Genomic DNA, 18,060 nt, shown 5'->3' on the forward strand with positions numbered 1-18,060 from the left:
GATACTTTTCATTATGCACATTTCCTTTAGATGCATACATACCTGTAACGAAGTGTTTTTCGCACAGTCGAGCGTACGCAGTCGGTTGCTAAGGTCGGCCATTCACATCTTGATGCTAGCGGTGGCCCTAATTCAAGCTTCATGTCGTTGTTGGTCGCGGCTCGCCGAAAGAAACCTGAAAAACCGCGTCTTGCATCTCTGCAGTGGCAACCGTACACGGCAAGTGTGGTTGGCATCGCTTTGCCAAGCCTGTGACGGTCACCGTGCCGCCAGCCCCCGTGCACTGGCGGCGCCAAGAAACGCCGTCGACACCGTCCAATTTGTTTCCATCGGTCACCGCTACGACTTCACGCATGCGCAGAAAACTCGCGCAAAAGGCGGATTGTAACTTCATACTGTGTTCTAACCCCCGCCATTATGCAGGATGTAGAAGTAATCGGAAAGGTGCGATGCAGTGACCACAGCATGATAAGGTCCCATATTAGTCTGGATTTGAAGAGGTAACGGAATAGGTTAGTACGAAAAAAGTCCATCAACGAATTAGCAGTAAGGAGGAAGGTAGAAGAATTCAGGATCTCTCTATAGAATAGATGTTCAGCTTTAACTGAGGATGATGACTTCAGCATAGAAGCAACAATAATTTCAGAGACATCATTACTGAATGCGTGGTAGAAGTAGGCGGTAGGATAGTTAGAGAGGATACTGGTAAACTATCTAAGGACACAAGATTTGATCAAGGAGCGCCTAAGTCTGAAGACTTCCAAACCAACAGACAGGATAGAACTGGCAGAGATATCAAAGCTAATCAGTAAGCGTAAAGTGGCTGACATAAGGAAGTATAACTTAAGGAAAATTGAGCACGCTCTAATGAAGGGGCCAGCCTTTGAAGTGGGGAAGAGGAAATTGTGCACAGGCAAAAATCAGATGTTTGTGTTAAGAGACTAGGTGGGCAATGTCACCATTAATGTGGACGGGATAGTGAGAGTTGTAGAGTTCTATACTGGTCTATACAGCAGCTGAAGTAGTCGAAACAATAATGAGATAAGCAGTTAAAAGCAGTCAGATGTTCTGCCAGTGATGAAGGACGAGGTTAGAAAGCTTTACAAAATTTGAAAAGGGGTAAAGCAGCTGGGGAGGATCAGGGGACTACAGATTTGTTGGACGAAGGAATATCGTGCTTGGAAAACGGGGCACCCTTTATACGCAATGGCCCGTGTCATCGACAGTACTGGAATCATGGATGAATGCTAACATTATCCTAATTCATAAGGAATGAGATGCTAAGGATTAAAAAATTTTTTTACATATAAGGCGTTTACTAAGGTACGCTAATAGAATCAGGACAACCTTAGACTGCAACCAAGCAAAGGATCAGGCAGGTTTTTGCAAAGGGTACTCTACTATCTATCATTTACATACCATTAACAAGGTGATAGAAAAATGCTCGGATTATAACCAGCCCTTATACATAGCATTCTTTGATTACGAAAAGCATTCAACTCAGTAGAAACCTCGGCAGTGATGCAGGCATTGCGAAATCAGGGGGTAGACGAGTCATACGTGAAAGTGCTGGAAGATATATATAGTGGCTGCACAGCAACCATAGTTCTGCATAAAGAAAGTAACAAAAGTAACAAAATTCCCATAAAGAAAGGTGTTAGGCAAGGAGACACGATCTCCCCAGTACTATTCACAGCTTCCTTAGAGGAAGTATTCAGAGACTTGGAATGGGAGCAGTTAGGGATAAGGGTAGATGGAGAATACCTCAGTAATCGGCGATTTGCTGATGACATTTCCTTGCTAAGTAACTCGGGGGATGAACTGCAAATAATAATTGATGAACTAGACAGGAAAAGTAGAAAGGCAGGCTTAAAAATCAATATGCAGAAGACTAAGGTAATGTTCAACAGCCTCCCGAAGGAACAGCACTTCACAATAGGTAGCGAAGCATTGGAAGTGTCAGGGGAATATGTCTACTTTGGACAGGTCGTAACTGCAGATCCGGACCATGAAAGGGAAATAACAAGGAGGATAAGATTGGGATGGAGCTCATTTGGCAAGCACTCGCAGATTATGACTGCCAGCTTACCGGTATCGCTCAAGAGGAAAGTTTACAACAGTGGCATCTTACCTGTACTCACCTATGGGGCTGAAACATGGAGGCTAACCAAAAGTGTTCTAAGATGAGAACAACCCAAAGAGCTATAGAGCACAAAATGGTATGTGTAACATTGAGATAGGAAGCGTACACAGTGGGTCAGAGAAATAGCTAGAGTTCATGATACTCAAGTTGAAATAAAATAAATGGCCATGCGCAGGGCATGTAGAGTGTAAAGAGGATAACAGATGGTGCCTTAAAGTAACAAATCAGACTCCAAGTGTGACACAGGCAGCAAAAAATTGAAGGGGGGGGGGGGGGGTGCAGATGAGGTTAAGATGTTCGCCGGGGTCAGTTGGCTGCAGCTAGCACAGGACCAGTCAGTTGGAGGAATGTGGGAGAGGCCTTCTCCCTGCAGTAGGTATTATAGTCCGGCTGATGAAATTAATGATGATAATGATGTCTCTCAAAAAGTGAGACCTTCCTTTCTCCGAACACCAAACCAACCAAAGATGTTTTTTCGCCAATCTACGTGCCATTCTGTCAATGGCAAAAATAAATTCCGGAATGAAACAGTGGTGTTAAAGGCGCTGTTGCATCTACTCTTAAGGCAAAGCTTAAGCATCCTGCTAATTTTTTTTCACGCCACATTAGGGGCATCTCCAGCATTTTTTTATTTTCCGTGCATTTAGTGAAATTTTTATGTTCTGATCCTTTTTGTCAGGTTTGTGGCTGGACGGCATTTTGTATCAGTGCAAATTAATTGTAATTTATCACATTTCATAGCCCCATTCTAGGTGATTCCTGCAGGCACCCTTGTGTGGATGTCACGAGCTGCATCCAATTTGTTACTTGCCCCGCGTTTGATCATAGAAAATTGTCTAGCTTGTTCTTGGTCACTTGAGTCTGATAACAAAATGAAGTTGACGCCTGGTTAGCCAGTCAACATTTACAAAAGGCTTTCTGGCAGTATGTTTGAAGTGGACTTCATTCTGTCATGGGTGGCGTTATACTTTATTGAAACCCAGTTTTAATGTGTTTCTTGGCTTTTATGTCTGATCTCTAATTTTGTTTGACTTGTTTTATAATTGTGTGCCTTATTGCTTTGAAAAACGGTTGATCAAAACTAAGACTGGCAGATCCATTGCATATTAAGCAGTAGTCAACTCATCCTTTGGAGTTGCCCTTTGAGGTTTTATTTTTGAATGGCCCTTAGTTTGTTGTTATAAGCAGCTGTAACCATATTTTAGAATCTTCCTTTGCATTTCTGGCTGTGGTTATGTTGTCCGGTATGCCTGGTTTACACCTTGGTGCAGGCTGACTACATATATACTGTGAGGACGTGTGAATTAGTGCTCTCAGCAAACTAATGAGTATCTTTAGTTTTAGAATTATTTCATTGCTAATTCTAGCTACATCTCTTTTTTAAAATAGCGTAGAAAGATTTAATTTGACCAAGATCTTAGTGACCATCCTCCATCCTTTTCTAACTGAAGTTTAACAAGTATGCTCTACAGTTCTAGAAAGCATTTAAAACTAATTCAGATGAGTACCATAAAGCAGTGGGAAAAAGACATCTGAGAGGCCAATGCAATCGTTCTTTGTTCAGTTATTCTCAAATAAAGGATGTGCAAGTTAAAGCTTAGCTACTTTGGTCATCTGATGAGAAGAGAGGAGTCGCTGGAGAAAGAGTTGATGTTGGGAAAGGTCGAGGGTCGCTGGAGAAGGGGTAGGCAGCGAACGCGACGGTTAGATGGCACCCTCGATGCACTGCAGATGAAGTTATGTGATGTTAGGAAGATAGTGAGAGACCGGAAAGCGTGGCGTGATATGGTCCATAGGGTCACGAAGTGTTGGACACGACTGAACGGCTGAACTGAATGCCATTATGTGATATGCTACACATTTTGGTATATTTCACTTTTTTTTAACAAAGCAGCCTAGTTGGGTATACATCTAGGCTGCATGGAAGGTCTGTAAAAGGTGTGGCCAATGTTAAACTGTTTCTTCAGGGTCAGCCTGTTTGTTCCACGGTTTGAAAGGATTTTGGTCTTTGCATTGAATGAGGGGTACAAAAATTTTACTCTTTGCTTGCTCTGATCTTACAAATGGGCATTTAAGCGTTCACTTTTTGGTGGCCTCCATCGCAGTGGCTTGGTTGTTTGGGTGACCAACTATCCAGTCAGGGGACCCAGGTTCGATCTCTGCTGCAGTGAACGTATTTGAAAAAGAAAGCTTTGAGAGGTGGTCAAGAAACCCAGGGGGTTAAAATTAAGTCTTCCTCCCAGGTGCACCTCGCAGCCTTACATCTGGGTTTTAAACCCCATTACCACAAACATTTTAGTGGATCTGTGCATACCTCATAATGCATGGGGACATGTCGGGCAGTGCTTCACTAGAGCAGTTCAGGGCTGTTAATGGTGCATGAGATCTCTTGCATGGCTCCACTGTTGAAAGGATAAAGTAGGAGCACTGTATCCTGCCAAGCATTGTTTGCTTTTTATCAGTTACTGTGCGAGAGCTCCTCACCCTTCGGTACATGGGGTGTTTCCTCCCTCTACCTGTTCTGTGCAGAGGAGAAAGACATGGACCGCCTGTTCAAGCTGCCTGCAAATACCTACATAGGTGGGGAAGAGAGCACCCTTCCACTGCGGGAAATTCTCCGGCGATTGGAGGTGAGCTAGCGTCTGTGCTTACAATTCCCAAAGGAAGGACGTACCTTACCCTCTGGGACATTGAGAAGTACAGTAGGCTGCCTTGAAAGGAGTCTGCTGTACTGCACTAGAAGGAACTTGAAGGCACCAGAAAATTTATCAGAAGTTTGTGTGAACTTTTGGGCCCTTAAATACAAATATGCGAGCACTCTAGATGTGTTCAAACAATCAATAAAGTAGCCTTCTAGACTTCTCTATGCGGGGCTGAGCGAACGACAGTATGAGACCAGCTCACGTTGTTCCGCGGGAACAACGTGAGCAATGTTCACATTGAATCCAGCAGGGTTTATTCTGCCCACTGAAATAGATACAGCTGTTGCTGTTGGGTCAGGAAATAAATGCTAATGGTGATTACGATACTCCCTAATCTGAAATTTGAGTGCAGCTATTTAATTGTTTTGCGATATATTGAGGAAAAGAATTTAGGAGGTGCTTGTATGTGTGTGTGTGTACATATGTATGTATGTAGGCATGTATGTGTGTATGTACCCCTGAGGACAAAAGTAAACGGAGCACGCCATTTGCATCTAAATTTTTTCGCGCGTTGCCTAAATGAAACTGGCAGTCGTAGTATGTGTCAACCGATAGTAGAGGCCAGTGCCCTTTAACTTGGACAAATGTTGTTTTCTTATCTCCAGAGCAGAAGGCGTGATTTTAATTTGAACGGAAAAGTGTGCTCCATTACTTATGTCCGCACATGTATGTATGTATGCATGTATGTATGCATGTATGTATGCATGTATGCATGTATGTATGTATGCATGCATGCATGCATGCATATATACGTATATATGTATGTATGTATGTGCAGTTACAAAGCACTCTATTTTTTCTTTCTCAGAAGAAGGGAAAGAAGAGGCACAGAGCTTGTGGCTTTTCTTCTGAGAAATTCTGTCATCACTCTCTCTTCTTTGGTTACACTGGCAGCTGCACCAATGGTGAAGTGGCTCAACTGCTGATTGGGCGCATATGAGTTGCACTCTAAAATAAGGCAAAAGTGTGTCGGAGCAGCTTATTCCTTATATTAACTATGTAGATTGTCAGCATATTTGATGTGCTTACAGTTCACAAAAGGTGCACACCATTATGTATTTGCTGCTGTAGAAACCACAGGCTCGTAAGGTACTGTGAGATCTAAAAGGAACAGTTGAGAAGCTAGCACATTCGAACCTCCTTAAGGCGTCCAGACAGAGCAGGGGAAAATAATTGAGATTCAACTTTTTGATGTTCAGCAACCTATATATATATGCAAAGTGATTGGTGTAGCTTTCTGTACAGCGGCAGTTGAAGGTGAGGGAAGATCGAGTATGAGTTGTATGAGCTCCTTGTTCTATAAAACGATGTGCAAAGAGCAGTGTTTGGGTCAGATGGAATAGGGACAGTGCAGAATTTCAGGGATAAGAAGAAAAGTGCATGTGATGTAGGTGCTCATCGCCCCTGCTTGATATGTCCTTTTGCCTTGAAAACCTTAAATCTGTCCCAGCTCTCTGTGTTGTGCATTGTTCTGTAGAAGTAGAAAGGCTGGAGTGGGTCTGCTGGTATTAAAGGCTGCTTGAACAAATCTTTTTCCTGGGCCCCACATACTGAGTGGAGACATAACAGAGCGTGGTGCCCATTCCTGTTGGTGAATTAGATAAGTTGGGCTAAAATTATTTTCTGCACTGTAGTGCCCCACAGAAGGTGTGACAAAGACTGGAGAAAAAAAAAAAAAACATTCCATTGGCATGCAGTCATGTTGTGTTAGTTGCAAAGGAATAGGAACATTCTCTAGCCATCAGTCAAGTGTGCATATTCCTCATTTCAGCTGCGCTTTTGAACTTTTCCTGTCTACAGTAACATGAATACAGAAGATTCTCTCTGTGTAGGTGGCTACGCAACAGAAGTACAACTTGTTGGTTCATTAATTTTTCTTATACAGGCTGTCCCATGTAACTTGGGCTAAGATTTAAAAAAAAAAGAAAAAGGTGCCTTGGATGCAACTTGATTTGGAAGCATGGTGTTAGCTTTGGTCTGGAGTGACTAGGCTATTTCTCTTTTCCACCTAAGATATTATTTAACCATGTTTAATTACTCAACTTTTTAAATATTGTCTTAGACCCCAATTGTGAAGTCCAGTGTTGTATAACATATTTAGAAATCACTTATCCAGTATTTTCTGCAGCATATACCTTACATACTCCTGTTTTCTGCATTCTAAACAAAATCAGGGAAATATGAAAAAAAAAGTCTCATGATATTTGCACACAATTGTTGTGCTGGTTTAAAGCATACGATGGACTTATGAGGTCGGCTCCAGTGGGACGATGGCCACAATGAAGTGACAGGGCACTCTGCCAGTTGTAGGTATTTTGGCCTGTGTCGCATGATGACTGCAATGCATGCTGCTGCCTGAGCATTGCTGTAGAACGTGGCCTTTTTTTTTTTTTTTTTCATTTCAAGAAGGAACACTCTGCCAAGAGCATTCCTTTGTGCCATCATGTGACAAAAGCAGGAGGTCCAGATACTTACAGCTGGCATATTTCCCCCTCACTTCTCCATGGCCATGGTTATGCTGCAGCTTACTGTTAATTCATCATGCGGGCTCTGTTTTTTTTTTTTTTTTTTTTTTTTTTTTCATATTTTGTAGGCTTTCATTGGAATGCAGAAAAAAGGACAAAGTGAGACATATTGCATCTCGGGGCTTGTGTGATGCAAGCACATGTCCTCACATGAGACACTTCTGTCTCTCTTGTCCTCCCCCGAGTGTTGAGCTGGAGTGCACATTGACAGTAGGTGACACACCAGTGGGCTTTTTTTCTCGCAGAATGTGTACTGCACAAGCATTGGTGTGGAGTACATGTTCATCAATGACCTGGACCAGTGCAACTGGATCCGGGAGAAGTTTGAATCACCAGGCGTCATGAGGCTCAGCAAGGACCGCAAGCGGCTGCTGCTGTCGCGTGTTGTGCGCTCTACCAAGTAAGATCACTCCTCTTCAGGATGAGGCAGCTGCATTGAAATGCTAGGTTCAGCCATGAAGACCATCAGCACCATGTCTTCTTAGTGCATTGTCTTGCAAAAGGGTACCAACACAAACTGGCACCTCTTGGATAATTTATTATTGAAGCTTATTTGAAGCGAAAGCTTCACTACGCCAGGTAGTTCGAACCGTCTGGTATGCACGGTTTTTACCTTGAGAGAGACTTAGAGGTCGAACTACTGTGTTAAGCCTGGTGGTCGCCATGTGATTTTGGGGCATAGTCACGTAGGCCACCAAGTGGCCCGTGGTCACTGTAAAGGCCAAAGTCACGGCTCCAGGCAGTTTGAACTGTCGGGTGTGCACAGTCTTCACCTTGAGGGAGATTTAGAGGTCAAACTTCTGTGTTAAGCCTGGTGGTCAGCATGTGATTTTGGGGCATAATAACATAGGCCACCAAGTGGCCTGTGTCCACTGTCAAGGTCACGTGAGGTGATGTCAGAGTGACATGGAAGTAGAGGGCGCTAGAAGGGTGATACGTGTATAAATAGGAACCCCTGGGCTCCTACCTACGTTACAACATTGCATGAGATGGAGGACGAGCACCCTGCTACAGAGCGCATCGGAGTGCGATGAAGGCACGTCGGAATGAGGCCCTGAAAAGACAGAGGGCTAAAGAGACCTATGATGAACAGGCTTTACGTTTGGAGAAACGCACAATGTGCTTAATCCAAGCTTGGCAATGGGCATAGCCATGTATATGAAGCTTTCGCTTCCCTCCAGGGTTAACCAAATTTAAACCACCAGCCAACTTTGTTACTTTGGTTTTGCTTTCAACAGTTGAACGGTGGCTGTGGCATCACAGTTCAGGTTGGGTCTCATGAGACACAGAAAAATCAGCAGTATTATAGCTGCTCCTTCATTCGATGTTGTTCTGGTTCGTGGGGAATGCTGGCATAAGAGTAATGGCAAAATAACAATAAAAGAGTGATTATTGCACTTTTTTGTGCTTCACATGACCTGGATCCAACTTCAACAATATTACTTGTTGAAACCAAACTAGAAACATGAGAGAAATTTGTAAATTATTTAGCGGGCATACATAAATTCTACATGGTGGTCTATGTATACTGGTGTCTTTTGTGCCATGGCAAGGGAGAAAATGTGGAACACCCCAAAATTTGAGAGCACTGCAGAACCTGCACTGGAGAAATGCGAAAGCCTGAGCACTGCTGATGCTGTTGTGGCACTAGATGCATCGAAATCATTTTTAAACATTTTTCTTTTCCCTCATGCTGCCTGATGGACTCGTCTGACACTACGCTCGGCCGCACTCGGCCAGATGGCCTATGTGCATGGCGCATTTAACCTAGATTAAATAGAGCGGTGCTGATGGAACTTAATGACGATGTCCAATGCACAGTGCGAGAATGTGTTGCAGTTTTAAATGAGGTATGATTGGCTGTGGGGATAGTACAGTACGCATTTATGTGGGCCAGGCAAGCTGATCTGTTTATTCTGGTGCAGGTTATGGCAGTATTTTTTTCCTAAGTGTCAGTTTGTGCGGACACGCCCTGCCGGCATCTTGGATGACGGGCTTTGTCCACACATTGTGGTGACACCACTGATGAGACAAGAAAGGCTTTCATTTTAAAATTAAGTGTCTGCGAAGGCTGACTCACACGACAGACTGTTGGCTCTGGACCAGGCATCGCGCGATGTCCTTCTACTGCTCTGCAAGATGCACGGCTGACCTGCATGGGGGAAAAGCCACACCCAGCTCTAGTCTGATTGTTGCCGCTCCACTGACCTTTGTCTTCACGGATGACAGTAATGAGATCAGATTTGGGCATGTTCTGCGGCCTTTCTACTTCAACATTTGTGGGCTGTGCATAAATAAAGTGGAAGTGGGATGTCACATGATGCCTTGTCTGCAGTGTCTGTGACCTGATGGTTCACCATGTGAATCAGTCTTTTAATTTAAGTACGCGGGAGTAGAGTAGAAATTAAATGGGTAGTTTAAATTCTAATTACCTTTGTTTAAATACCACATTTTTTTTTGTAGCGTTCTCCACCTCATTGCAGCAACTGATGCATCTTTCAGTACTTCGTTACAAGCTGTAAAAAGTGCATGGAAATTGCAGCCCTTATCGGGCCAAAGTTGGGGCATATTGGAAGGTGCATAATTCTGCCCTCTGCTGTGACCAATTGTGCAGAGACTCTCTCTTCCCTTTTCTTTTCTAGCGAAAGGTGGAAGATGTTTAGTTTAGGCCGGTTCATAACTGCTGTAATTTTCTTGTACTTTAAAACGATTACGATATGAAGAAAAGGTAGTTCAAACCACTCTCCATGGCAGTGTCAAAACCGCCCTGGCAGCCACTCATACCCACTGCATCCTCATGGAAAACTTCTCTGCCCAGCTCTAACAGCTGATTTTTTGCAAGTCTATAGTATACAGTCGAACCTCGTTATAACGAACACGGATACAGCGAATTATCGGATATAACGAAGTAAAAGCAAAGTTTGGTTGGCTGTGCTTTATTTTTGTGGGAGTTCTATCTGTATAACAAAATGAAAAACTGAAAATTTGACACTAAATCGGTTATAACGAAGCATATTTCGTATTCACACGACTCAAAATCCGCAAAGAAGCAAAAAAAAAATTTTTCAAACCTCTAAATTTTGGTTTTATCAATCGCCTCCACCTAAAATGTGTTTGAATCACCCGCGCTTTCGCACGCCACGCCATCTAGGGACCGCGAATGAATCTAGCATCAACGACTGCCTGGCATGTGACCGGCACGTGATCGAACCACCGCCCGCGTCGCCTCCACCTAAAATGTGTTTGAATCACCCGCGCTTTCGCACGCCATGCCATCTAGGGACCGCGAGTGAATCTAGCATCAACGGCTGCCTGGTATGTGACCTGCACGTGATCGAACTACCGCCCGCGTGCCCCTGCCCCTACTTTTTGCCGACCCGCGCGTGTGCTCACTTTCCTCGAGGTCGTGCCGTCGTCTTGCAGCATGGCGGCGCCGAAACGCAAAGCAGTTTCTCTTGAAACAAAGATAAAAATATTCAGGGTGGTCGACAGCAGTGAAGGTGAAGGTGAAGCAGACAATTTCGACGAGTTGACATGGCGTCAAATGGCGGTTCCGAATGTTACGTTCGAGGACTTTATTGCTGCCGATGACAACTTTGCTGTGGCGCCCGAATTGACCGACCAAGAAATTGTCGATCAGCTGCTTCCTACAGATGATGCTACGAGCAGCGATGAGAGTGAAGAAGAAGGCGAAGAGCAAGCTCTCAGCAGCACCGAGGCCGCCGATGTGGCGAGGAAATTGAGAAGGTACCTTGAGAACCTACCTGCGGCCAAATCAGCTGACATTGGGAAAGCGCTGCACAGTGTCGATTTCGTTGAGAAATTTATTCTATCGAATAGTGTGAAGTGTCGCCAAATGAAGATTACGTCGTTTTTTAAATAAATCAGTTCTGCGTGGCCTAAATCCCGATTTGTGTGCTCATTTTTGCTTGGCAGTGCAAAATGAAAGGTAAGGTTTCGCGTGCTTATACCACGCTTTAAAGAAAAAAAAAATGCTTTTTTTTCAGCTCTGTGCTTTCCATTTTAGGGTAGCCTTTACTTGGGTTTATGAACAGAATTTTTTTTGTAGGAATTTGTGTGTACTTTTACAACGAATATCAGATATAACGAACAAATTTCCGCACAAAATGAGACTTCGTTATAACGAGGTTTGACTGTAGCAGAAGCTATTGGAGTCCAAGACTGAGTGCCTTTCCCACAAGGGCCTGTCCTCCAGTCACCCCCCAATCACCCATTTTTTTAATGGAATCCTGCCTGAGTTGCTTTGGGACATTAAACCCCACAAACCAAACGGTTTCAATGGAATAAAAGTTGTTTGCCATCACCCTCAATACATTTCAGAGGGAGGTGCTAGTAGTTGTTTTTTTTTTTTTTTTCAAGGCGAAATCCTTCTAAGCTCATCGGCTGCAGAAATGTTCGCACGAACTGACAGTTTAGAAAAAACAAATTTGTCTCCATCGTCAATTAAACCAATATCTCTTCGATCCCCAGCCGAGCACGCAAACCACTAGGCATGCCGGGCTGTGGGAGAAACTGATCATAATTCTCCCAGCTTTGCGTTAGGATAATAGCGATGACAAAGACGATGCATTCAGTGGCAATGATAATGTTGACAGTAGTGATGACACTGATGGTGCATTTATTTGATAATGATGACAGTAGCATAGTGATGATGGTGATAGTAGGGATGACAGTGGCGATTCAGTTAGTGAAAACAGTCCTGTAAAGTGGCTTTTGCCATTTCCTCTCTTAAACAGACTTAAACGCAATCCTGTAATTTTTTTTTTTTTTTTGGCAGTTAACTGCACCAAAACCGTGTGTTTACCTAGGGCTCCGAATTGTGACAGCCACTTCTTCCCTGCAGGTTTGAGGAGTTCTTGGCCAAAAAGTGGGTTTCTGAGAAGCGATTCGGTCTGGAAGGTTGTGAAGTGCTCATCCCTGCCATGAAGACCATCATTGACCGCTCCAGCGAGCTAGGCATTGAGAGCATTGTAATGGGCATGCCCCACAGGTGAGTACCTTCCACGGACAACATTTTGGTTTCAGAGCTGCTATTTCTGTCAGGCACCAAAGTAGTGTTAATTATTCCATTCTTGATTTTTCCATGTTAAATTGTACATGTCATCTCCAATGAATATTTCCTGAAAACTCTTTAGGCTTTTTTTTCAAAGCATGCTTTATTTTGATGCCTCGTCTCCGAGCATTATTGAAGGCCCGTTACTGCATTTGTTACTGGAGCCTTCTTATTGTAACAAGCTTGTTATCTTGGTGCGAGAGGAGAAAATCTGCACGAAAGTGCACTGCTACCAACAAAAAACTTGTTTTCTATTATCTCACTTTTGTAATGTCGCCGTTTGCCTTGATATTTTACTGCTGCTTAATTTTTTCAGCCTTGTGATTACATAGGTAATTTTGTACATGGGCCTACATATAGCTCGGTTGTTCATGTTATCATGATTAGTCATATCAATTATAGTCTGTTACAGAGAATGTTTACATACATATTACAGTGAATGTCTACACTTGCAGGGGTCGTCTGAATGTCCTGGCGAACGTGTGCCGCAAGCCACTCGAGCAGATCTTCACCCAGTTCAGCGGCTTGGAGCCAGCCGATGAGGTGGGACACATCTGCTGGCTAACAGTGCAAAAAAAAAAAAGCAGAATTGACTTAGTGCAGTACAACTGTGCTGATAAGTGTGGCCATATTGTGTGGATCAGCACATGGCCAAACGCCAATGACTGAAAAAAATGTGGCTCAAATTGCAGTGCAAAGTGCTTGCGTATTTCACTTTAAAAAAACTGTTCTTGGTATACCTGTCTGCACTGTGTTGTCCTCTAGTAACCCGGGGAAAGTAATGAAAGAGCACTAGCAGTTAGGATTTCTTTCATTAGTGCAGTGTGGGGAAGCCAACATGGCTTCCAGAATTTTGTTTTGGTATGCTTCCAGACCTGTCTGTATGTTAGCACACCTGTTCTTGGTCACTGAAATCGTGTTACCCCAGCACTTGTTACCTGCTCATGGTTTTGAGCACCTCATCCAGACAACTGGAGATATGTCAGGGAGGTTCTACTTTACTTTAACGCAAAACGGGCTTCGAGTGCAGGGGGTTAGCTCCCTTGGTATTGCACTGTCTTGGTCAGCTTTTCTCTTTTATGTGGTTTGAAACTACCCAGTTGAGGTTGAATCTGAAATTACCCAAAGGTCAATTTCAATGAGGGGTGCGAACGGTCTGTAACAAGGCAGACTTAAGCACCAACCTAGATGTGAAGTGGCATGTGAAGCGGAGAACTACCGTATATACTCGTAAAGGGCCGCACTTTTTTTCTGCGATTTTGAAGGGCCTTGGTGCTTACACGGGCCAGGTCTATATCTTTCTGCATGAAAGCCTTACTGTTGTTGTGACTATCCTAAATAATAACATAAACACTGCTGAGTGACCACACGTTATTCAAGGAACTTCCTCATCGCTGTCGCTTAGGCAGCTATCTGACGAGCTCGCGTCATCTGCACCTTCGCAGAGGTTTGACCCCAGTCCAAGATGAGCTCATCACACATCCAACCTTCCTCATGGACACAAATGACAATTCCGTTGGAAAACTTCTCTTTGGGCAGTGTCCTTCTTTTAAAGACCACTTATGTTGGCAGCCCTCCGTCATCTGCAGTGACCTTTGACGTTCGGCACCAGTTATGCGCACAGCGATGCCTTTTGCACCTTTAAAGTCAACCGTACTATTTTCTGGCATATCAGACCAGACAGGCGTCTGGTCTGCGTTCCCCATTTGTGAAAGGTCATAGCTGTGCTCCCTCTGAAGCTCGTTCACCAAACGGTGCAATTTTAAGTTTTTTCTTATATCCATTGGGTAGCTTTTGACACAGTGCTGTTCTGCGTAGAGAGCGTTTCGGCTCATGAACCACTGAAGCTATCTTCTACTTGCTTTAAAACTTGCAAGCATAATGTCCATGTGGCGAGCGATGGCAACGGCTTTCACGCGGATCATCTCCATTGATACTGCATGGCCATTCTTTCTGGTCGTTGTGACGCACTCAGCAAGTTCCTTTTCAAGTTCAGGAAACTTTCACTACTTCCCACGGATTGCTTTGCAGTTGCGGTTCGTATCAGCATGTTGTTCTTTTTGCTTGCACCACCGACGCACACACTTCTCGTCAACTTCGAACTTGCGTCCAGCCGCCCGCTTGCCATGTTCTTTGGCATAAGCTACGACTTTCAGCTTGAAGGCGGCGGTGTACGAAGCCAGATCCTTCCCCATAGTCACTTAACAGTGACTGAATATTGCTGCACGCAAAAGCCACACTACCACCACAGCACCACACTAAGAAGAAATGGCACTGGAGCAATGGCAACTGGCCAAAAGCCAGTTGAAGTGGTAATATGAAGACACGGCTTGTTCTGTTGTATGCATTGTGAAGATTGCTATGTGCAGTTTGATGGTAAATTACTGCCATAACATAGGTACAGGCTGCACTAAGTGAAATCTGAAGCTTGTGGAGTGTTTATCTCCGCTCTAATTACCTCGATTGAACAGTGTATACAGGGAGGAAAAGTCATTACACTTTTTTTAAATTCTGATGGAACAGGCAGCATGCACAGGGACACAGTCAGAGAACAGAGAAGCGAGGGGTTGCACATCACAAGCTGTCACCAGCTGTCTGGTGTCAGATTTTTGTTGTGGGGGGAGTTTTTGATCATATTTTATTGAACCAGGCATTCTGTTTTTGCTAGCTGTGAAGACCTCTCTTTTTCTGTGCAGGGCTCTGGTGACGTGAAGTACCATCTCGGTATGAGCCACGAGCGTCTCAACCGGGTGTCCAACCGAAACATCAAGCTTGCGGTCTGTGCCAACCCATCTCACCTCGAAGGTAGTGATTTTAAAGAATTTACAGATGTTAAAGAGGTGACCGCAGCTAGTGCCCCAGAAGGGTTTGTGGTGAAGTTCTGAAAATGGAACTGCGGTGGTAGGGCGACACCGATTGATCGACACTGACGTGCAACGTCCGGAAGCCCATCTATTAATAAAATAAGAGTTAGCTAGATTAGTGCAATGCCTTCAGCAGCGAAGCCAGCAAACGCCATGAGATTGCACTGGGCAGCAGCAACTAAATGCATGTGTGAAAAAAACTCTTGTTGCAGTTATCATTTGTGCACTTCAGTATTTGCCAATGAACTCCACAATTCACTTGTTATTGAAGGTCCAGTGGCTTGTTATGCACGCAAAAGAAACTATACTAAAGCATTCTTCTGACCCCGGGGACCGGCACAGGCAGTCTTGGCTCGCAGTGCTGGCTGGCCAGTGTGGCCGGTTCGGCAGCACCTCCATGGCATGGAATGGGTCTTCTTATGATGTTGCCCCTCTTTGCGCTCACATTGGCTGTTACCATCTGTCAGTGTGTTTGCAGCATGCTTCTCCTCGTTGACATCACACGGAGCGATCTCCAAAAACGTGTGTCGATGCACAGACTACGTTTAGCTGTTACAGTTGAACCTCGCTATAACGAACACTGATATAGCGAATTATCGGATACAACAAACTAAAATCAAAGTTTGGTTGGTCTATGGTTTATTTTTATAGGTGTTGTTTCTGTATAACGAAAGAAAAATTTCAAAATTTGATGATAGATTGGTTATAATAAAGCAGGTTTTTGCATTAAAACTGCAAAAAATGCACAAAGGAGCCGGAAAAAACATCCAAGAAACAGTTTTTCAATTGAGTCACCCGCCGCAGAAGTGTTTTAAATAGTTTGCGTGCCGCGTCATTTAGCGGCGGCAACAAAAACTACCACCAACGGTTTATGGCCTCAGAGATCACACCCCCGTGCGCGGTTATCTCGGAGGTTATGAATGGCCATGGCCGAACTCAAGCGCCGCCGCCGAAGTGTGTTAAAATCGCCCGCGTGTTCGCGTGCTGTGGCATCTAGCGGTGGTGACAAAAACTAGCACCAATGGGCTATGGTCTCGGAGGTCACACCTCCGCGCGCGGTGATCTCTGAGGTCATGAACAGCTATGGCCGGGCTCGAGCGTCACCGCCGCTCCTGCCATGCCTCTTCCACTGTGACCAACCCGTGCGAGCGCTCCACACTTCCAGAGTCCGTTGGCTCCGTCGCGCAAATTGTGTGCGGAGTTAACATCCATTCTTAGTATTCATTTTTGCTCTCCAACGGAGAATGAAAGGTGAGATTTCATGCTTATAACCAAGATTTTATTTTTTAAAAATTGTGCGCTTTTGCACCTTTGTGTTGACTATATTAGTGTGCATTTTGTTGCATTTTATTAGCAAATTTACAGGAATTTGGGTGCACACTTTTATAACGAATATTGAATATAGGAAACTAACTTTCGTGCCCCATACTACTTTGTTATAACGAGGTTCGACTGTACAGCATTTTCATTGGCCACTGTGGAGTGATAAGGTTTAGTCATGTGAGAACAAAGAGTATGGGCGTATTTTTATTGTTGTGGCCTTTATTTGCGGCTGTGTTGGCTGTGGCTAACAATTTTTTGTTTAGTCTTGAGAACCTGATAAACAAAATAAAAACGAGAATGATGTTTTCCGACAAGCGCTTGAGTGCACCTTTAAGAGAAATCACAGTACAATTTTAGTGGATATAAAGTGCATTGAAAATTTCACCTATTGGCCAACATTTTAAAATTTATTTGAATTAACTGATGTTTGAATTATCACAAATTAAACTAATGGTGTTCAGTAGCCTTACGATATGAACTGCTTTTTTCGCACTTGTGATACAGTATTGAAATTTTGACACCATCCCTGAAAATTTAATTAAAAAATAGCGCAGTTACGCCGGCACAAAGTGCGCAGCACCCACAGCTCAGCCAAACCTACCCTAGACTTAGCAAGTAGGGTTCACCACAAGCCAAGCTATTTGAGAAGTCTATGGTAGGTTCCGTGTGTGGGTTAACTCCTCCAACTGTGGATGGCCGTTTTGCAAAATACGAACACCTTTTTAAACGACTAAACTAAGCTTCTGTATAAAATATTATATATTTTTCATATAATGGCTTTGTGTGTTAGAAAAGTACTTGGTTGTACAAATGCCGGTTGTGTGCTAAAGGTTTCGAAATAATAATCCCTTTGAAATTCAAAGTGGAATAGTATTCTGCTTTGAATTTAGTTCGAGCCAAGAAACGACTTTTGCACAGACCTAACCTGCATACTCTATTCTTGTTTCTGTCTGCATGATTCTTCCATTTTTCCTAGTGTGCTGCAAATGTGCTATAATCAGGGGCTGTTCTTTCTTCCTGAAATGGAGCCCCCTAACATGGGACGAGGCTCCATCGCTACTGCATTGCAGGTGGTCGCAGACACTGTTATGGTCTTTTAGCTGTTCTGTTTTCACATTCCTAATAGCATGGGTGTGGTGGGTCCGGATAAAAAAAAGAAGGAAAAAGAAATGTCGCTGCCACAAAATTGGCAACCTCAACAACAAGGGAAAATTGCCCACTTTTTCAGCAAGCAGTTAGTGACATGGATGGTTTTAAATGTTTTGAGGCAATTTGATGTTTCGGTTTTGAATAATTTTGGCCGTTCTCAATTGTCTGAGAAGATCAAATATGCAAGGTTTTCCTGTACTATGTCAGAGCGATGCCACCCTGATACCAAACCTGCCACATTGCATCACGCTAGGTAAGCTCTGCCATTGTGGTGAAAAAT

At 43.8% G+C, this 18,060-nt stretch overlaps 1 protein-coding gene across 2 annotated transcripts in view; it reads left to right on the forward strand.

Annotated features, from left to right (window-relative positions):
- Ogdh (oxoglutarate dehydrogenase Nc73EF) overlaps nt 1-18,060 on the forward strand; it is a 129,326-nt gene that overhangs the window by 32,971 nt on the left and 78,295 nt on the right. For both annotated transcript variants that reach the window (XM_084609194.1, XM_084609193.1), the window contains exons 4-8: nt 4,673-4,773; nt 7,616-7,770; nt 12,235-12,381; nt 12,900-12,987; nt 15,141-15,249. In XM_084609194.1, coding sequence (XP_084465320.1) covers nt 4,673-4,773; nt 7,616-7,770; nt 12,235-12,381; nt 12,900-12,987; nt 15,141-15,249 — 600 coding nt within the window. The remainder of the gene's footprint in view (nt 1-4,672; nt 4,774-7,615; nt 7,771-12,234; nt 12,382-12,899; nt 12,988-15,140; nt 15,250-18,060) is intronic.

Source organism: Amblyomma maculatum, chromosome 7 (assembly GCF_055883805.1).
Source record: "Amblyomma maculatum isolate TAMU_Amacu chromosome 7, ASM5588380v1, whole genome shotgun sequence".
NCBI lineage: Eukaryota > Metazoa > Arthropoda > Arachnida > Ixodida > Ixodidae > Amblyomma > Amblyomma maculatum.